A 22,289-nucleotide genomic window follows, 5' to 3' on the forward strand; every position below is an offset into this window, starting at 1 on the left:
GTGACCTGCAGCTATCGACACTCGTCTCAGCACTGAACTGATGCTGTGACTGTGACCTGCAGCCATCGACACTCGTCTCAGCACTGAACTGTGACTGTGACCTGCAGCCATCGACACTCGTCTCAGGACTGAACTGTCTGTGACTGTGACCTGCAGCCATCGACACTCGTCTCAGCGCTGAACTGATGCTGTGACTGTGACCTGCAGCCATCGACACTCGTCTCAGCACTGAACTGTGACTGTGACCTGCAGCCATCGACACTCATCTCAGCACTGAACCGACTGTGACTGTGACCTGCAGCTATCGACACTCGTCTCAGCACTGAACCGACTCCGTGACTGTGACCTGCAGCTATCGACACTCGTCTCAGCACTGAACTGATGCTGTGACTGTGACCTGCAGCCATCGACACTCGTCTCAGGACTGAACTGTCTGTGACTGTGACCTGCAGCCATCGACACTCGTCTCAGCGCTGAACTGATGCTGTGACTGTGACCTGCAGCCATCGACACTCGTCTCAGCACTGAACTGTGACTGTGACCTGCAGCCATCGACACTCATCTCAGCACTGAACCGACTGTGACTGTGACCTGCAGCTATCGACACTCGTCTCAGCACTGAACCGACTGTGACTGTGACCTGCAGCCATCGACACTCGTCTCAGCACTGAACTGATGCTGTGACTGTGACCTGCAGCCATCGACACTCGTCTCTGCACTGATCTGTCTGTGACTGTGACCTGCAGCCATCGACACTCGTCTCAGCACTGATCTGTCTGTGACTGTGACCTGCAGCCATCGACACTCGTCTCAGCACTGATCTGTCTGTGACTGTGACCTGCAGCCATCGACACTCGTCTCAGCACTGATCTGTCTGTGACTGTGACCTGCAGCCATCGACACTTGTCTCAGCACTGAACTGTCTGTGACTGTGACCTGCAGCCATCGACACTCGTCTCAGCACTGAACCGACTCTGTGACTGTGACCTGCAGCCATCGACACTCGTCTCAGCACTGAACCGACTGTGACTGTGACCTGCAGCCATCGACACTCGTCTCAGCACTGAACCGACTCTGTGACTGTGACCTGCAGCCATTGACACTCGTCTCAGCACTGAACTGATGCTGTGACTGTGACCTGCAGCCATCGACACTCGTCTCAGCACTGATCTGTCTGTGACTGTGACCTGCAGCCATCGACACTCGTCTCAGCACTGAACTGTCTCTGTGACTGTGACCTGCAGCCATCGACACTCGTCTCAGCACTGATCTGTCTGTGACTGTGACCTGCAGCCATCGACACTCGTCTCAGCACTGAACCGACTCTGTGACTGTGACCTGCAGCTATCGACACTCGTCTCAGCACTGAACTGTGACTGTGACCTGCAGCCATCGACACTCGTCTCAGGGCTGAACTGTCTGTGACTGTGACCTGCAGCTATCGACACTCGTCTCAGCACTGAACTGTGACTGTGACCTGCAGCCATCGACACTCGTCTCAGCACTGAACGGATGCTGTGACTGTGACCTGCAGCCATCGACACTCATCTCAGCACTGAACGGATGCTGTGACTGTGACCTGCAGCCATCGACACTCATCTCAGCACTGAACTGATGCTGTGACTGTGACCTGCAGCCATCGACACTCGTCTCAGCACTGAACCGTCTCTGTGACTGTGACCTGCAGCCGTCGACACTCGTCTCTCAGTGCTGAACTGACTTCATGGCTGTCGACTCACTTTTAGAGACTCTGCAGTTCATGTGTGTTGTTTACATTTTATTGTTTGACTGATTTGTTCTTTTTTCACACATTGGATGTATGTGGCTCTTTGTGGTGTGGATTTTTCTGTGAATTCTACAGTTTCTTTGTTTTGTGTCTGCCTGTAAGGAGACAAATCTCAATGTTGTATAATGTATACACACTTTGACTTTGACATGGTAGTGCAGGGACTAGCACAATGCTTTACAATGCCAGCTTTCTGGGTTCAATTCCAGCCACAGTTTGTAAGAGTGTGTACACTTTACCCATGACTATGTAGATTTCGTCTGGGAACTCCCGCTCTTTCCCACATTCCAAAGACATACTGATTAGGGTTAGTGAGTTGCGGGCTGCCACCAGCATATCCTCAGACTGTATTAGTCACTGATTGAAAAAGAATGCATTTTACTTTATCTTTCAATGTACACGTGACAAGGGGTGCATGGGGTGTCCAGGGAGGGGTGGCACCTCTGGTGAAGGGGCTTGTCGTGTCCAGTCCGGGGCAGCTCACTCACCCTTGGGGCCACGCCGGACACTCAGTCTCACCTGTGGCCCAAAGGAGCTGAGTGCGTGCCATAGCAGCCACACTGCTTCAACAAGTGGGTAAACCGGCAGGCTTCGTACCCCAGTGAGATAGGGACACGTCTGTCCTAGCACGTGAAGTCAGCTCCAGCATTCCAGGTGGACGAGATCTATTGTGAAGTCCAACAGCCAAGGCTGCAGCCCTGCAATGCTCTTTGCAGAACAAAGAGCATGAAAAGACACATGAAGTCATAGCCATCCACTGCAACCAAGGAAGACCCCAGTTGTGATGACTTGTTGTACTGAGATTGAGAGAGTGGAAGTGCCAGAGTGCAATGGTTTTCCCACTTTAAAAAACTCTAAGCACAAGTCTCCTGTCATTGTTGGATACAATGGACAACTAACACACGTGTCGAAGAAAGCTAATTTTTGAGTCTTTGCTTTCTGGGTTCATTCCTCAAACTGTGCTGGGGAGTTAACTGGGACACAGTAGCAATCAGACCGGGGGAACACGAGGTTGTGACAGAGGCTCCTTACCCTCAGGCTGGTACATGTACACTAGCAGATTCTTCTCACGGTCAGACACTGAAATCAAAAGGAAAGAAAACCAGGAATCAGCTCCCCAGTGTGCTTACAGAAAGAACCAAAGAGAACTCAGCGTAGACGGGCAAAAAGAATAGCATGAAAATGATGAACAGTACAACTCTGCAACTCAGTATTGTATATACACATTTTAAAAATCATTTGTATGATTCATCTTCTTATGCACATTGGTTGTTTGACAGTCCTCGTTATTTAGTTTCTCATAAATTCTATAGTGTTTCTTTATTTTCCTGCAAAAGCCTGCAAAATGAATCTCAAGGTAGTATATGGTAACATACATGTACTTTGCTAATAAATTTACTTTGAACCTTAAAACTGACTCTATAACTGAGATCTCGTATCTTACTCCATAAGATATAGGAGCAGAATTAGGCTATTTGACCCATTGAGTCTCCACTATCTTGTCCAACAACAGCCTGAGATTCAAAAACCTGAGTAAATTTTTCCCCTCACACATGTTAGCAAGAAGGAAACCAACTGGCAAGATACATAAACTACTTATCAGGAGTGCTGCGTACAGAGGGTAACATTTTCGAGGATCTCTCCCATCTGCCCAACAATCTCTTTGACCGTCTACCATCAGGCTGGAGGCATCAAAGCATTAGGACAAGAACTGTTAGGGTGGGAAACAGCTCCTTCCCCCATGCTGCAAGGCTACTGAACTCCTTGTCACCATCCAGGTCTCACCATGCATGAAGCGGAAGCAGCTTTATACTGTTTAATTTTTAAACTTGTGTTGTAAATGCCCCCTATTACTCGTTAATTTACTAGTAGTAATATTACTTTGTGTTATGTGTGTGAGTTGTATGTACTGTGTTGTGCACCTTGGTCTGGAGGAACATTGCTTCATTTGGTGGTATACATGTGTACGGCTGAATGACAGTAAACTGAACTCGAAAAGTTATGGGGAGAAGGCAGGAGAATGGGGTTGAGGGGAAAAACAAATCAGCCATGATCGAATTACAGAGCAGACTCGATGGGCTGAATGGCCAAATCCTGCTCCTATGTCTTATTAAACATTGCAGAATCCTACCCAGTTTTGCACAGGTACAGTACAGTGTGCATAGGGGCACGACAACTGGCACACCTTTCGACAGTCGGAATCGTAACTCACCGAGGAATCCCAGCTGAGAGTTGTCCACCATGAATTCGATGCTGTAAACTTCCAGAAGCTTCGGATCCTGAGGGACACATGAATGCCGGAGGTGAGCTTTGGTAAAACATTGCTCTTAAATCTCCCATACCAGTCTCCTTCCCTTTCTTTCCCTGGGGTACAATTCCCAACCACTGCTCATGCACAAGCAGAAAATGGTCATTGTGCTCACTGTTTTGATGCTGGCCCTATTACCTCTGCTGGATCTGACTGTTTATTTTGTAGATTAGATCTGACTGTTTATTTTGTTTAATTGTTATTCCCTTTGGAGTTTAACAATTAATTGTTTGCTTGTATTTTATATAATTACTTACATACGTTAATGCCTAGTATGCTTCCTCGTGGTCACAGTATGTAGTTGAAGTCAGAAGTTTACATACACTTTAGCCAAATACATTTAAACTCAGTTTTTCACAATTCCTGACATTTAATCTTAGAAAACATTCCCTGTCTTGGGTCAGTTAGGATCACTACTTTATTTTAAGACTGTGAAATGTCAGAATAATAGTAGAGAGAATGACTTATTTCAGTTTTTATTTCTTTCATCACATTCCCAGTGGGTTAGAAGTTTACATACACTTTGTCAGTATTTGGTAGCATTGCCTTTAAATCATTTAACTTGGGTCAAATGTTTTGGGTAGCCTTCCACAAGCTTCTCACAGTAAGCTGCTGGAATTTTGTTCTATTCCTTCAGACAGAACTAGTGTAACTGAGTCAGATTTGTAGGCCTCCTTGCTCGCACACGCTTTTTCAGTTCTGCCCACAGATTTTCTATCTGTGATGGCCACCCCAATACCTTGACTTTGTTGTCCTTAAACAATTTTGCCACAACTTTGGAGGTATGCTTGGGGTCATTGTCCATTTGGAAGACCCATTTGTGACTGAGCTTTAACTTCCTGGCTGCTGTCTTGAGATGTTGCTTCAATATATCCACATAATTTTCATTCCTCATGATGCCATCTATTTTGTGAAGTGCACCAGTCCCTCCTGCAGCAAAGCACCCCCAGAACATGATTCTGCCACCCCCGTGCTTCACGGTTGGGATGGTGTTCTTCGGCTTGCAAGCCTCACCCTTTTGCCTCCAAACATAACGATGGACATTATGGCCAAACAGTTCAATTTTTGTTTCATCAGACCAGAGCACATTTCTCCAAAAAGTAACATCTTTGTCCCCATGTGCATTTGCAAACTGTAGTCTGGCTTTTTTACGGCGGTTTTGGAGCAGTGGCTTCTTCCTTGCTGAGCAGCCTTTCAGGTTATGTTGATATAGGACCCGTTTTACTGTGGATAGAGATACTTGTCTACCTGTTTCCTCCAGCATCTTCACAAGGTCTCTTGCTGTTGTTCTGGGATTGATTTACACTTTTCGTGCCAAGTACGTTCATCTCTAGGAGACAGAATGCGTCTCCTTCCTGAGCGGTATGATGGCTGTGTGGTCCCATGGTGTTTATACTTGCGTACTATTGTTTGTACAGATGAACGTGGTACCTTCAGGCATTTGGAAATTGCTCCCAAGGATGAACCAGACTTGTGGAGGTCCACAAATTTTTCTTCCTGAGGTCTTGGCTGATTTCTTTTGATACTGTTTGTAAACTTCTGACCCACTGGAATTGTGGTATAGTCAATTAAAAGTTAAATAATCTGTCTGTAAACAATTGTTGGAAAAATTACTCGTGTCATGCACAAAGTAATGTCCTCAACATCTTGCCAAAACTATAGTTTACCAATATGAAATCTGTGGAGTGGTTAAACAATGAGTTTTAATGACTTCAATCTAAGTGTGTGTAAACTTCTGACTTCAACTGTATATGCATTTGTTCAGCGTGTCCTTTAGTGGTGATATTGGTATGAATCTGGAAGCTTCACTTGGTGCTACATTTTTCGAGTAAGAGCTTTCTCATTGGCCGGTTCTTATCTACAAACCGGAATGAAATTTCCCTTATCCATGGGTATAAAAAGCTGATCACAAGGAATCGCCACCTTAGATCTTAGCTTGTTTGACTCAGCCTCTCTTCAATTAGTAGATGTCTATCACTGTCCGTTTACAACTTGTCCTTATTCTATTAATGCTTAATAAAATAATGGTGAAGCAACAGGTTTTGTGCCTCTTTTCTGACTTGGATGAAAACATCAGAATCCAACAGCTTCTAGTCCGACATGGCACCCAAGCTCTCATTAGGTGCGACCCACACCATCACCTGAATGAAACCACTCTCCCCTCAGCTCTTCAGTGAGATGGAGCGACCGAGAATGAGTGGTCAAAAGTAGAAATTTTTAAACAGCTTCCCCACTCTCCCCATCCGAAGGTGAACTGTCCTGCTCAAGAACAGGGTCTTTGGCCCAACCAATCCTTGCTGACCACTCATCCATCTGGTCTCATCTATCAGAAGCCAGCTTGCACTCCTTCCCCTCCCACCCACCTTCTTATTCAGGCTTCTGACTCCTTCCTTTCCAGTCCTGATGACGGACCTTGGCCCAAAACGTCAACTATTTATTCCCCTTCATAGACGCTGCCCGACTTGCTGAGTTTCTCCAGCATTTTGTGTGTGTTGCTCAACACTTCAAGCATCTGCAGAACTTCGTGAGTTCCCATCTAAGGTAGTGTCATTTCTCTGCATTTGGCCCAGATCTAAACTTTTCTCATTCATCTACCTGTACAAATATTTTCTTCTTAAAACACTAATTGTACCGGCCTCTTATCACTTCCTCTGACTGCTTGTTCCTCCCAGCCACTACCCTCTGCGTGAAAAACTTGCCCCTCAGCTGTCCTGTAAATCTTTCCCCTCTCAACTTAAACATAGGCCTTAAACAACACAAGTTTGTGCAACCTATCCTTATTGCACATGCTCTCTAATACAGGTAGCATCCTGGTAAACCTGCGCTACATCCTCTCCGAAGCCTCAATATCTTTCCTTTAATGGGGTGACCAGAACAGCCCACAATACCCCAAACGGGACCTAACCGAAGTTGTACACAGCCGAGACATGTGACTTCCCCTCACCTTGAGAGCATATCCTCTAGTATTGGACAGTTAAACCCTGGGGAGAAGAAAGCAGCTACCTAAGATTTTCCTAACTTAAACTTCTATCACATAACCTCTCCCCCTAGCCTCTGCTGCTCCAGAGAAAACTATTGATGTTTGTCCACCTCTTCTTATAGCTAATGCTCTCTAATTCAGGCAACATCTTAATGAACCTCTTTTGTACCCTCTCCAAAGCCTCCACATCTTTCCTGTCATGTGATTTACAAAGCTATTTTCACCACAGATATACCTGTGCTCCTTGTCCACAGGGAATACACAGTATCAAAATTAGCACCTTTCATTTCATACAAAAGGAACATAGGCTACACAGGCTCTTTGGCCCATGATTTTGTGCTGACTCTATAACCTACTCTAAGATCAATCTAACTCTTTTTTTCCCCATTTTCCTTTCATCCACCTGCCTGTCTAAGAGTCTCTTTAATGTTCCTAATGTATCTACCTCTACAATACCCCTGGAAGCACGCTGTACACACACTTCACTCCGTGTGTAAAAAACTGTCACTAATTTCCCAACACCTTGAAGTTATGCCCTCTTGTATTAGCCATAATACTACTCATCTCACCCATTCCACACACCCACCACTCTCCGTGTAAAAACATATCTCTGACATCTCTAACTTTCTTTAAAGTTACAACCACTTGTATTAGCCATTTCTACCTGAGAACAAGTTTTTGGTTGTCCACTCTAGCAATACCCCTTATCATCTTTTATATCTCTATCAAGTTACCACTTGTCCTCCTTCACACTAAAGAGAAAAGTCCTACGGTCACATAATTTTATTTCTCAGGAATGCATCCCTTTTGCAAATTGAGGAATGGCTGTACTGGTTTAAACTCCCAGCAGTGAGTGGCAAAATGTCCACGTTCATCCCACTAACCCACTGGTGACCTACCCTGCTAACAAGTGACAGCGTTTTACTCTCCTCCTGGTAGCGAAGGATGGAGACACTCTTCATGATGTCTGCGGCCAAGATGAAGTTCTTGACGCTGATCATCTGGTGAATGTAGAGCTGGGTGTCAATGAAGGCCATCCCTGTCAAATCGTTGTCCTTCAGGCTCCATAGGAAAATCTGTACCACAGGGATAATGGAAGAGAGAGAGGGGACAGAACATCAGAATCTTTTTGCTGGACTAGGGGAATCAAGAACCAGAGGGTGGAACAGTAGCATAACACTTTCCAGCTTCAGCTGTAAATGGTAGGGTCATGGGGAGAATTAGGTATGGACTAGATGGGCCGAAAGGTCTGTATTTACGCTCCAGCGCTCTGTGACTGAGGGACATATCAAAATGCCCATTTTTCTTGTATCGCTGATCGAGAATAGGATCAGATTGGCAAGTTGCAGGATTGAGGTTGGTGTCTTTTGTGAGATTTTTGTAAGGAGTCGGGGAACCGGGTCAGTGGGATTGGAGCTCTGGTTTAATATTGACAATATTCTTGCCAACGGAGGTGGGGGGGGGGGGGTTCAAGTAGGGTTGCCAACTTTCTCACTCCCAAATAAGGGACAAAAGTAGCAGTCAAATACGGGACACTTGTGTTTACCCCGAGAAAGACTACCATGACACTGAAGCCTTGCATGGGCACCTGTGTGTGCATACGTGTAGGTGCCAATTTTTTTTTCTACAAATCGGTTTTGGCTTAACGTTCCCGATTCTGTTACATGCATTATTTCTACTTTATATAGGCTGTGTATTTATCATATCATTCCTGCTTTTACTATATGTTAGTGTTATTTTAGGTTTTATATGTTATTTGGTATGACTTGGTAGGTTATTTCAAGTTCAACAGTGCATGACAGAGAATGAGGGTGCAGCTGACTCATATCGTTTCATATCACCAAATCATATTGTTTCCTCCTGGCCTGGTAGCGCATGCTTTGCAGGTCATTTTGTGGTTGGGGACCACTGCTTGAACTACTACTGCTATGTCGAAGCAGGCCTAGGGGGCTGACGTTGGGCACGATGACGGACTCTCCACTTCTCCCTCTCCCTCATTTCTGCTTAAAAGTAACCAACTTCAAGTGTTAGAATGACAGAGAAACGAAGTGATACAACCTGAACCAACCAGAATCTATGAGACATCACCCAAGCAAAAAGACATCAAATAATCATTGCACTCTTGACCTCATAATGCGAGAAGTGAGGAAGGTGCAAGACAGGTATATTCCAAAAAAGAAGAAATTTTTGAATGGAAAAAGGATGCAACCATGGTTGACAAGAGAAGTCAAAGCCAAAATTAAAGCAAAGGAGAAGGCATACAAGGAAGCAAAAATTAGTGGGAAGACAGAGGATTGGGAAGTTTTTAAAAGCTTACAAAAGGAAACTAAGAAGGTCATTAAGAGAGAAAAGATTAAATATGAAAGGAAGCTAGCAAATAATATCAAAGAGGATACTAAAAGATTTTCAAGTATATAAAGAGTAAAAGACAGGTGAGAGTAGATATAGGACCGATAGAAAATGATGCTGGAGAAATTGTAGTGGGAGATAAGGAGATGGCAGAGGAACTGAACAAGTATTTTGCATCAGTCTTCACTGAGGAAGACATCAGCAGTATACCGGACACTCAAGGGTGGCAGGGAAGAGAAGTGTGCGCAGTCACAATTACGACAGAGAAAGTACTCAGGAAGCTGAATAGGCTAAAGGTAGATAAATCTCCTGGACCAGATGGAATGCACCCTCGTGTTCTGAAGGAAGTAGCTGTGGAGATTTCGGAGGCATTAGCGACGATCTTTCAAAAGTCGATAGATTCTGGCATGGTTCCGGAGGACTGGAAGATTGCAAATGTCACTCTGCTATTTAAGAAGGGGGCAAGGAAGCAAAAAGGAAATTATAGACCTGTTAGCTTGACGTCGGTGGTTGGGAAGTTGTTGGAGTCGATTGTCAAGGATGAGGTTACAGAGTACCTGGAGGCATATGACAAGATAGGCAGAACTCAGCATGGATTCCTTAAAGGAAAATCCTGCCTGACAAACCTATTACAATTTTTTGAGGAAATTACAAGTAGGCTAGACAAGGGAGATGCAGTGGATGTTGTATATTTAGATTTTCAGAAGGTCTTTGACAAGGTGCCACACACAAGGCTGCTTAACAAGATAAGAGCCCATGGAATTACAGGAAAGTTACATACATGGATAGAGCGTTGGCTGATTGGCAGGAAACAGAGAGTGGGAATAAAGGGATCCTATTCTGGTTGGCTCCCAGTTACCAGTGGGGTTCCGCAGGGATCAGTGTTGGGGCTGCTTCTTTTTACATTGTACATCAACGATTTGGATTATGGAATAGATGGCTTTGTGGCTAAGTTTGCTGACGATATGAAGATAGGTGGAGGGGCCGGTAGTGCTGAGAAAACAGAGTCTGCAGAGAGACTTGGATAGATTGGAAGAATGGGCAAAGAAGTGGCAAATGAAATACAATGTTGGAAAGTGTACAGTTATGCAGAAGAAATAAATGGGCAGACTATTATTTAAATGGGGAAAGAATTCAAAGTTGTCAGATGCAACAGGACTTGTGAGTCCTCGTACATGATACCCTTAACGTTTGTCTGCTCTTGGACTGTATTCCTTGGAGTTTAGAAGAATGAGGGGAGACCTCATAGAAACATTTCAAATGTTGAAAGGCATGGACAGAGTGGATGTGGCAAAGTTGTTTCCCATGATGGGGGAGTCTAGTACGAAAAGGCATAACTTAAGGATTGAAGGGTGCCCATTCAGAACAGAAACGCGAAGAAATTTTTTTAGTCAGAGAGAGGGTGGTGAATCTATGGAATTTGTTGTCACGGGCAGCAGTGGAGGCCAAGTCATTGGGTATATTTAAGGCAGAGATTGATAGGTATATGAGTAGCCAGGGCATCAAAGGTTATGGTGAGAAGGCGGGGGACTGGGACTAAATGGAAGAATGGATCAGCTCATGATAAAATGGCAGAGCAGACTCGATGGGCCGAATGGCCGACTTCTGCTCCTTTGTCTTATGGTCTTATATTCCATCTCGTTATGACCTTGTACCTTATTGTGTCATTTCTCTGTAACTGTTTGACTTTATTCTGCATTCTGTTATTATTTAACCTTGTACTACCTCAATGCACTGTGTAATGACCTGACCTGCATGAACATTATGCAAGACAAGCTTTTTACTGTATCTCAGTACGTGTGACAACAATACACCAATACCAATTCCAGGAATTTTGCCTCTGGTAGCGGGAAGAGAAGATACAGAGGGACAGGACACAAGCATCAACATCATCAGGCAAGCGTAATGTGGAATCCCCAAGAAAAGCAGAAGAGAGGCCAGCCTTTTCTCTTGTTCTAATTGTGTCCTTTCTTGTCATAAATGCTGATAATTTAGGTTTAATCTGTTTTTATTTTCCTTGTGAATGCTACTTACATCACCATAAGACCATAAGTAATAGAAGCAGGATCAGGCCATTCAGCCCATCATCTGCTCCACCATTTCATCATGACTGATTTATTATCCCTCTTCATCCTATCTTCCTGCCTTTACCAATTGACCTTTGACACCCTGACTAATCAAGAAGTTATCAATCTCCGCGTTAAATATGCTCAACAACTTGGCCTCCACAATTGCCTATAGCAATGAATCCCACAAATTCACTACTATTTGGCTATAGAAATCCTTTATCTCTTTTCTAAATAGACATCTGATGACGTGCCCTCTGGCTCTAAACTCACCCATTATACCACACCACAATCATCAGGCTCTTGAACAAACTACACACACTCTCCCATTCGCTGAGATGTTCCCACAACCAATGACCTCACTTTTTATTTAGTTATCTCATGTTCTCATTTTAGTGCTATTTATTTATATTTGCATATACGCAGTTTGTTGTCTTCTGCACTCTGATTGCTCTTTCATTGAACCTGTTATAGTTACTATTCTATAGATTTGTTGAGTATGCCCACAGGAAAATGAATCTCAGGGTTGTATATGGTAACATATATGTACTTTGCTAATAAAGTTTACTTTGAACTTTATAGGAAACATCCTCTCCACATCCACTTTATTTAGGCCTTTCAGTATTAAGTAGGTTTTAATTAAGTACCCCCATCATTCTTCTAAACTGCAGCGAGTACAGGCCCAGAGTATTGTGGAACGCGATGGTCAGTTCCGGTCGCCTGATTAGAGGAAGGGCGTGGAAGCATTATTTATTCAGAGGTATGCTGTGGAACTGGACTTTAAAAATGCTGCACTGCCCAGCAACCCACCTATTTAACCCCAGCCTAATCACAGGACAACTTACTAACCAGTACCACTTTGTACCGTGGGAGGGAACCGTAGCAACCAGAGGAAACCAACAGGGTCATGGGAAAAACCTACAAACTTCTTACGGATAGTGCCAGAATTTTATTCTGATATCCAACGCCCCGAGCTTTAATAGCATTGTGCTAACCACTTTAGAGAGGAGATTTACCAGCATTTCTTACATGGTTGAGTGAGCTAGGGCTGTTCTCTTTGGAGCAGATGAGGATGAGAGGTGACTTGATAAGATGATAAGAGGCATAGATTGAGTGGATAGCCAGAGACTTTCCCCCCAGAGTGGAAACTGCTAATACAAAAGGCATAATGTTAATCCAATCACAAACAAGAGAAAATTTGCAGAAGCTGGAAATCCAAGCAATACACACAGAATGCTGGAGGAACTCAGGAGGCCGGGCAGCAGGACTGGAGAAAAAGGCATAATGTTAAGGCAATTGGAGGCAAGTAAAAGGGGGCATAGCAGAGGGATTTATCGATTTATTTATTTATTTTACACACACACAGCCGGTGGGTGCTTCGAACCTGCGGTCAGTGGTGGTGGTAGAGGCAGATACACTAAGAAGATTTAAGAAACTCTTAGACACGTGATGAAATAAAAATGGAGGCCTATGTGGAAGGCGTGACGACAAACCAAGTTATCAGAAGATTGATGCTGATGAGAGAGATAAGAGAGACAATGGAGAAACATTCAAAATGCTAATAAGAGAGAAGAGAGAGATTAACGAAAAGAGACACAGTTCCGAGTATTGACAGACCGGTTGCTTTGAACCTGAACTGTTTGAAGTTTGATGGACAGGCGATACCCCAGAAGGGGGAATAAAAAGAACAGGTTTGCTAAGGCACGACACACACCACGAGATCACGAGATAACGAGACCCTGGAAGAGCGGTGTGCCCCCACAAGCTGGAGGGAGTTTGAAGGTCTGGTCACAGGAACCGACCATAGACGCACAGGGTGAAAGGGTACGATCGGCGGGAACCTGGTGTATGTGTCCGTCCTTGCCTGGGTGCTGGGTTCACCGCGGAAGAACGGTCGTATCCGGAACAGAGGGGTCACAGTTGGTGACCGCAGAAGACATTAAAAGGGTTCGCTCGAAAGCTAACTGCGAAGAACATCAAAGGTCTGTCTGAATCAGATTTGCATATTCTCTCTCTCTCTCTCCAACGGCACAACAGCGATTACTGCAAACTGTACTAAGCTGAACTGAACTCTGCGTCACTTGAGACTGATCATTTTACCCGTAGACTGCGATAGAGCTTGGTTGATTCCTATTACCCTAGTTCTGTGTACATGTGTGTTTTATCACTGCTAAACCTGTTGCATTTATATCCTTACGATTAGAGTACTGTGTTACTTATTTCTTCAATAAAACTTTTAGCTTCTGTTAAACCAGACTCCAACTAAGTGGTCCATTTCTGCTGGTTTGGCAACCCAGTTATGGGGTACGTAACTAAGGGTTCAACTGATCTTAAAGTAGGTTAAAAGGTCAGGAAAACATTTTGGGCCAAAGGGCCCATTCTGCGCTGTACTGTTCTATGATGCTACGTGCCTGTGATGCTGCTGCAAATTAGTCTTGTACGTACCTGTACTTGTGCAACTGACAAGAAACTCTGCTTTGAGTGGAACGTACCTGAAGCTGAACTGGGAATTATACACTACAGGGTCATCACCAAGACCTATGTTCCTGTGACTCTGTTCTCCCTCACAGATGTTAACAAAACAGGAGGAAAAACTGAAAAGTTAGTAGCTATAATTTGGGACAAACAGCTGAGTAGACTATAGAGCGGGTGTGCTCACTAACAAGGGACTGAATGAGGGTTGTGGTGACAGTGCAGTGCAGGTGTCAGGGGCTACTGTTACCTTCTGTCCGATGGCTGAAACAAGGTACCCATTGCAGTTACACAGGGCGGTCACCGGGCCTTTCTGCTCCTTCTCGTACAGCACTTTGAACTTGTTCTTGGTCAGGGGCTGACCAGGTTCAGGTACAACTTCGATCACATCAAGGATGAGAATCTGGAGAGAAGTGAAAACTATCACAGTCTGTGCTTTGATTTGAACTTTACATTCACAGCTTTCTAAAGGAGTCACATTCAGATTCATTTATTTATCACATGTACATTGAAACATGCTGTAAAATGTCTTATTTGCCTACCAGCCAACAGGGAGCAGCCCGCAAGTGTTGCCACACATTTTGCACCAGTACAGTGTGCCCACAATGTTCAGCAGAACAACACAACAGAATGAAACAAGCCCCTTTCCTCCCACTCACCCACCCACCCAGATTCAGAATCAGGTTTAATACCACTGGCATATGTCGTGAAATTTGTTGTTTTGTGGCAGCTTTACATTGCAACACGTCAAAAAAGGGCAAAAACCAATAACATAGATTATAAAAATTAAATAAGCAGTGCAAAAAGTGTGATTGCCCCATGGGTTCATTGTCTATTCAGAGGCCAGATGGCAGGGCAGAGGCAGCTGTTCCTAAAAGGTTGAGTATGGGTTTTCATTGACAGTAGCAATGAGAAGAGGGCAAGTCCTGGGTGATGGGGCTCCTTAATGATGGATCTGCCTCTTTGAGGCATTGCCTTTTGAAGGTGTCCTGGGTGCTGGGGAGGCTAGTGCCCACGATGCAGCTGGCTGAGTTTACAACATTCTGCAGCTTTTCCTGATCCTGTGCTCTGGCCCCTCCATACCGGATGGTGAAGTAACCAGTTAGAATGCTCTCCATGGTACATCTGTAGAAATTTGCGAGTCTTTGGTGAAGTAATATCTCCTAAAACTCCTAATGAATTATAGCCAGTGTAATTGTCTCAATATGCTGGGCACAGATAGGCCTCTAGTGAACATGCATGGCCACAACTTCCGGACTCAATCATTCTTTTCTCACCGATGATGGGCCCCCGAACTCCAGACCTCGAACTCCGCACTTGCCTATCTAGGTGACTGGCCCTCGTGCCTCCCCCGGGATCTTGGTGGGGGTGGGGGCAGCGCCAGCCTTCATCCACAGCATGTTCTAACCTAACATTAGACCACGGGGATCACTGGTCTGGTTGCTAATACCCCTCAGTTCCTGCCCCTAAACCCTGACCTATATTGGATTCTGACGTTTTTAACCCTATCCTATATTGGATTCTGACGTTTTTAACCCTATCCTATATTGCATTCTGATGTTTTTAATCCAATATTCTTTTGGAAGTCAGAAAAGAGGCATAAAACTTGTGGCTTCATGATTGTTTTATTAAATGCTAATAGGACAAAGAGAATTCAAACGGGCATTGACAAAGGTCTAGTAGGGGAAGGGAGAGAGGCAGCAAAGAAGGCGATACAACGTGGTCAGCTCTTTTTATACCATAGATAAGAAACTTTCCAAATTTGTAGGTAAGAATTAACCAAACAGACAACCTCTATTCAAACGATACAATACCAAGAGCAGCTTCCAGAATCATACAAATATAGCCAGTAGAGGACAGAATAAGCAATTGCATATACATACTGTGAGCACTAGGAAACATACTAAACAGTTACATGTATACACAATCCTGTGCAAAAGTCTTAGGCACACATATAGTTATAACATTATCAGCTTGATTTCGGGTTCAGGTAGAAACACCGATAGACCTAACACCGACATAGGAGCAGGATTGGGCCATTTGGCCCATCGAGTCTGCCCCATCAGTACTGTATTTGTCAATGTGGAGCAGAAAGCCAGTCTGTAAATCTGATGGGAGCAAAGGATGTTGGGAAGGGCGAGGGTGGAGTGCCATGGGAGGGGTGTGGAACAGGTGGCAGAGACGGGGAGTGCCAGGGGCAGGGGGTGCCACAGGTGCAGACATGCCTACCCTGAGACACCGGGTAAGGTCATTTGATTGCAAACAATTGATTTATTGATCATCACAGAATGTCTCTCTGGTGCTTCCTGCTCCCTCTCCTCTCCCTTCCCCTTTTCCAAGCCATGATTCCCCTCTCCTTGTCCCTTCCCACTCTCAGTCCACAATAGACCCATATCAGAATCGGGTTTATCATCTCTCGTGTGATGAAACAGTCTAATCAAATAACTAACACACAACTCCCTACTCCATCCCCAAAACCATCTGTACAAATCTAAAACTACAACTAAGTCTGACTCATGACCACAATGAGGGTAGACCTACCTAATACAGCCTCTGCTCCAATTAGAACATAGGCAAGGAAGAATTTCTTTAGCCAGAGGGTGGTGAATCTGTGGAACTAATTGCCACAGACAGCTGTGGAGGCCAAGTCATTGGGTATATTTAGAGCAGAGGTTGATAGGTTCCTGGTTAGTCGGGGCGGGCATCATACTTATGGGGAGAAGGCAGGAGAATGAGGATTGTAGGGTAACAACTGTCCCTGAACCTGGCAGTGTGGGACCTAAAACTTAGCGTGTGATGGAATGGTCTGTATCCACCCCTTTTCTCCTTGGTTAATGTGACAACAATAAATTAATACAGTAGTTTCCAATTAATTGGGCCCAATTAGCCAAAGTTTCATGTAATTAGTGAAAAAGGTATAAAAAATACAAACTATTGTTTAACTGAGTAACAAATTATGTATTTAATTGAAATAAAAAAAGTAGAACACCATCAATACCACTTAGTACTATAAAACTGTATTAGTTCCTAATAGTTATTGATGGAGGAATTCACCAGTTTTCACTGCTGTGTTCTTTTGATTTGACTGTAAATGAACAAAATCAGCACAGACACCAAGTGCAGATAATGGAATGCCTTCATACAATGCTGTCAACAATTACATCCTACAAATCTTCATTTTTATTATAACATTCAAGATGATTGTCGATACATTCAATTTCTTCCATAAGACAATAAGATATAGGAGAAGTAGGCCATTCAGCCCATCCAGTCTGCTCCACCATTCAATCACGGGCTGATCCAATTCTTCCCGTCATTCCCACTCTCCTGCTTTCACCCCATACCCTTTGATGCCCTGGCTAATCAAGAACCTATCTATCTCTGCCTTAAATACACCCAATGACTTGGCCTCCACAGACGCTCATGGCAACAAATTCCACAGACTTACTAAAGTAATTTCTCTGCATCTCTGTTCGAAATGGATGTGTTTCAATCCTGAAGTCGTGCTCTCTTGACTTAGACTCCTCTACCATGGGAAATAACTTTACCATATCTAATCTGTTCAGGCCTTTTAACATTCAGAATGTTTCTATGAGATCGCTCCTCATTTCCTGAACTCCAGGGAATACAGCACAAGAGCTGCCAGACACTCCTCATACGGTAACCCTTTCATTCCTGGAATCATTCTCGTGAATCTTCTCTGAACCCTCTCTAATGTCAGTATATCCTTTCCAAAATAAAGAGCCCCAAACTGCACACAATACTCCAAGTGTGGTCTCACGAGTGCCTTATAGAACCTTGAACATCACATCCCTGCTCTTATATCCTATATCTTTAGAAATGAATGCCAACATTGCATTCACCTTCTTCACCACTGACTCAACCTGAAGGTTAACCTTTAGGGTATCCTGCACAAGGACTCCCCAGTCTATTTGCATCTCTGCATTTTGAATTCTCTCCCCATCTAAATAATAGTCTGCCTGTTTATTTTTTCCACCAAAATCATGACCATACACTTTCCAACATTGCATTTCATTTGCCACTTTTATCCATTCCCCTGAACTATCTGAGTCTCTCTGTTTCCTCAACACTACCCGCTCCTCCACCTATCTTTGTATCATCGGCAAATTTAGCCACAAATCCATTAATCCTATAGTCCAAATCACTGACATACACTGTAAAAAGTAGTGGTCCCAACACCAACCCCTGTGGAACTCCACTGGTTACCAGCAGTCAGCCAGAATAGGATCCCTTTATTCCCACTCTCTGTTTTCTGCTGATCAGCCAATGCTCCACCCATGTTCTTAACTCCCCTATAATTCCATGGGCTCTTGTCTTGCTAAGTAGCCTCATGTGCGGCATCTTGTCAAAGGTCTTCTTAAAATCCAAGTACACCACACCTACTGCATCTCCTTTGTCTACCTTGCTTGTAAATTCCTCAAAAAATTGCATTAGGTTAGCCAAGCAGGATTTTCCTTTTAGGAAACCATGCTGGCTTTGGCCTATCTTGTCAGTACCTCCAGGTACTCCATAATCTCATCCCTAACAATCGATTCTAACGACTTCCCAACCACTGATGTCAGGCTAACAGGTCTATAGTTTCCATTCTGCTACCTCCCACCCTTCTTAAATAGTGGAGTAACATTTGTAATTTTCTAGTCATCCGGTACAATGCTAGAATCTATCGATTCTTGAAAAATCATTTTAACACCTCCGCAATCTCTCCAGTTACTTCCTTCAGAACACGAGGAAGCATTCCATCAGGTCCCAGAGATTTATTCACCCTCAAACCATTAAGCTTCCTGAGCACCTCCTCATTCGTAATTTTCACTGCACATACTTCATTTCCCTGACACTCTTGAATGTGCAGATGGCTTCCACTGTGAAGACTGATGCAAAATACACATTCAATTCCTTTGCTATCTCTGCATCTCTCATTACAATATCTCCAGCGTTATTTTCTATTGCTCCTATATCTACCCTCAATTCCCTTTTACCCTTTATATATTTAAAAAAGCTTTTAGTAGCTTCTTTGATATTAGTCGCCAGCTTCCTTTTGTAATTCATCTTTTCCTTCCTAATGACCTTCTTGGTTTCCTTCTGAAAGTTTTTAAAAGCTTCCCAATCCTCTATCTTCCCACTAGCTTTGGCTTCTTTGTATGCCCTCTCTTTCGCTTTTACATTGGCTCTGACTTCACTTGTCAGCCACAGTACTGTCCCCCTTCCGTTCAAAAATTTCTTCTTATTTGGAATATATTTGTCTTGCACTTCCCTCATTTTTCACAGAAACTCCATCCATTGCTGCTCTGCTGTCCTTCCTGCTAGTCTCTTTCCAGTCAACGTTGGCCAGTTCTCCTCTCATGCCATTGTAATTTCATTTATTCCACTTTGTAGTTCCTAACTTGCTGAAGTAGTGAAACCTCTCATTTTCACTCCCAGCTGCTCCTAGCATCTCCAAGTCTGAATACTTGATACCACGGTGAGTAAAACAGTCATAAATCGTACTACTGCTTATTTTTCACCAACTATTAGAGATAAAAATCTCTGCTTTTTGAAAACAAGCATACTTAACTGATTCTATTTTAAAAACACTTTGCTCTAACGGCCTCAAGTACACGTGACTGACACTAGTTAGAAACTGTTCAGCAACAGTCTCCTGTCCCAATTAAGCAGCATAGTGTCCCAAATGAACAAATGGAATTGCAGTTATTTTCGATTAGTTAAGATGTCCCAAATCAGTGGTTAACCTGATTAACTGATGGCCCCATATGGATCATTCCAATGAAAGACAAGGTTTTTCACTGTACCTCAGTAAATGTGACAACACTAAACCAGTTTACCAATTCCATCCCCACCCACCTACAGATGCTGTTCGGCCAGAGTTCCTATAACAGATTACAACATCTGTAGTCTCATGTCTACGTAGGTACATCATGTTGTTTTTAAACACTACGATTACAGACAGGATATAAGGTTTCTCACTCACCCGGCCCCTGCACGTAACCTCCTCCCCCTGAGTGAGGCACGTCCCCACGGCAATGTAACCTTTCAGTCCAGACACCGTTTCCTCGCTTCTCAGGGACACCGTTTTCATGCAGGTTACGTGTTCCCAGTCCTCCATGTCTATCCTACATCAATTGAGAAGTGGAAGTCAGGAGAGTCATGTTAACAAAGGCAGTGGGTGCACAATCAGCTCTTCTGCTTCACCCTAGCCAGTTCTGTCCTGCTCAACCATCAACACCCCATGCTCAACAATCTGCAGCGTGCCCAAGCTCAAATCCCTCCCTTGCTATCTGACCCCTTCCCAACCCTCCGTCACCTCAGCACGGTTCCCGTACAGCACAGGAACAAGCCATTTGGCCCCCAATGTTCTGTTGATCCAATTCAATTAGTAATCAAATGACCAACTAAACTAATCTTTTCTGCCAACACAATGTCCAATTCCCTCACATTCATGAGCCATGTTGCTCTCTGTAGGTTTTTAAAAAAAACTTCCCAATCCTCTTGTCTTCCCACTAATTTTTGATGGTCCACATCCCAGCTACTGTTGGGAGGCCAGTATATAACTGCCATCAGGATCCGTTTACTCTTGCTGTTTCTTAACTCATCCCAAAAGAATTCAACATCTTCCGATCCTACGTCATATCTTTCTATGATTTGATACCAGCAGAGCCACGCCACCTCTGACCATCTGTAATAGTGCAATGAGATCATCTACCTAATCTCTTATACTCTGTGCTTTGAGATATAACACTGAGTGCTATATTTGCTACCCTTTTTGATTCTGCATCCCTAGTTCACTGATACTCACCCTCCTGGCTGCAATTATGTTCTATCTGCTGCCTGCCCTTCCTGACAGTCTGACTGCATGCCATCTTTGCTTTTTTTATTAACTGTACATTTTGAGTTATTTAAACCCTTTGACACTGATACAGAAATCCACACCAAAGACTAAGAGGAGAATTTAGAAATGCTTCAATTAACATTCTATTGGAGATGTGCTTGCTGAGAAACTTCATTCTGACCATTGGTTTAAGCATGAGAAGCCACAGAGCATTTGAATGCAAAATGCAGACCTCCTCTACTGCCATGATGAAGGCAGACTTAGACTGGAGGAGCAACACTTCCTATTCTGTCTTGGTAGTCTCCACCTACCTTCCCCCCTCTCACCTGGACTTACCCATCACCTGCCAGCCTGTATACCTCTCACTCCTCCTACCCCTTCATTCTGGCTTCTGGCCCCTTCCTTTCTTGATCAAGTATCTCAGCCTGAAAAGTCAACTGTTTATTCTTCTCCATAGATGCTGCCTGCCACAAGACCATGAGACACAGGAATAGAATAGAAGTCTGCATTGCCATTCCATCATGGTTAATTTATTCTCCCTCTCAGCACCATTCTCGCCTTCACTCCATAACCTTTGATGCCCTGACTAATCAAGAACCTCTGCTTTATATACATCTCCAGTGACTTGGCCTCCATAGCAGTCTGTGACAATGAATTCCATAGATTCACCACCCTCTGGTCCTAGACTCCCTCACTATAGGAAACATCCTCTCTACATACACCCTATCCAGGTCTTTCAATATTCGCCAGGTTTCAATGAGATTTCTGCCCCCCCTTATCCTTCTAAACTCCAGCAAGTACAGGCCAGAGCCATCAAACACTCCTCATAGGTTAACCCTTTCATGCCTTGTTAAATTCCTCCAGCATTTTGTGTAACTCTTGCCACCAAGACAAGTTACTCTGACTTACCTGGTATTGGGAATGGCTTCCCAGCTGACAGGAGAGATCAGCTGAATAGAGAACTTATCCAGCACTGGATAGATATAGCGGTCATCTGCCAAAAGAGCGTCATAACAACTTACACAAAATAAACAGAGTCTGGGTGCCACAGTAGCAAAGTGGCTAGCGTGATGCTATTACAGCTCGGGGCATCGGAGACTGGAGTTTAATTCTGATGCCAGCTGCACAGTCTGTACGATCTTCCCATAGAATGCATGGGTTTCCTCCGGGTGCTCCGGTTTCCTCCCACGCTCCAGAGAAGTACTGGTTAGTAGGCAAGTTTCTCATTGTAAATGGTCCTGGGATTGGGCTAGGGTTAAATAGGTGGGTTGCTGGGTGGTGCAGCTCATTGGGGCGGAGAGGCCTGTTCTGCACTGTATCTTTAAGTAATATAATATAAAATAAAAACCAGTGAAGATTATGCTGGGTGCCTGCAGGTATCGTTATGCATCCAGTGCCAGCGTTGCATTTCCACAACTCATTTATCCTAACTACATCTTTGGAACGTGGGAGGACACTGGAGCACCAGTGGAAATCCATGAGGT

General features: G+C 44.1%; 1 protein-coding gene across 4 annotated transcripts in view; it reads right to left on the reverse strand.

Moving 5' to 3' along the window:
- Positions 1–22,289, reverse strand: part of cpsf1 (cleavage and polyadenylation specific factor 1) — a 147,012-nt gene that overhangs the window by 8,993 nt on the left and 115,730 nt on the right. For all 4 annotated transcript variants that reach the window (XM_063044660.1, XM_063044663.1, XM_063044662.1 and 1 more), the window contains exons 29-34: positions 21,715–21,799; positions 19,948–20,089; positions 14,212–14,364; positions 7,974–8,150; positions 3,999–4,065; positions 2,819–2,866 (exon numbers count right to left, since the gene is read on the reverse strand). In XM_063044660.1, coding sequence (XP_062900730.1) covers positions 2,819–2,866; positions 3,999–4,065; positions 7,974–8,150; positions 14,212–14,364; positions 19,948–20,089; positions 21,715–21,799 — 672 coding nt within the window. The remainder of the gene's footprint in view (positions 1–2,818; positions 2,867–3,998; positions 4,066–7,973; positions 8,151–14,211; positions 14,365–19,947; positions 20,090–21,714; positions 21,800–22,289) is intronic.

The sequence above is a fragment of the Mobula hypostoma genome, chromosome 3, assembly GCF_963921235.1.
Source record: "Mobula hypostoma chromosome 3, sMobHyp1.1, whole genome shotgun sequence".
NCBI lineage: Eukaryota > Metazoa > Chordata > Chondrichthyes > Myliobatiformes > Myliobatidae > Mobula > Mobula hypostoma.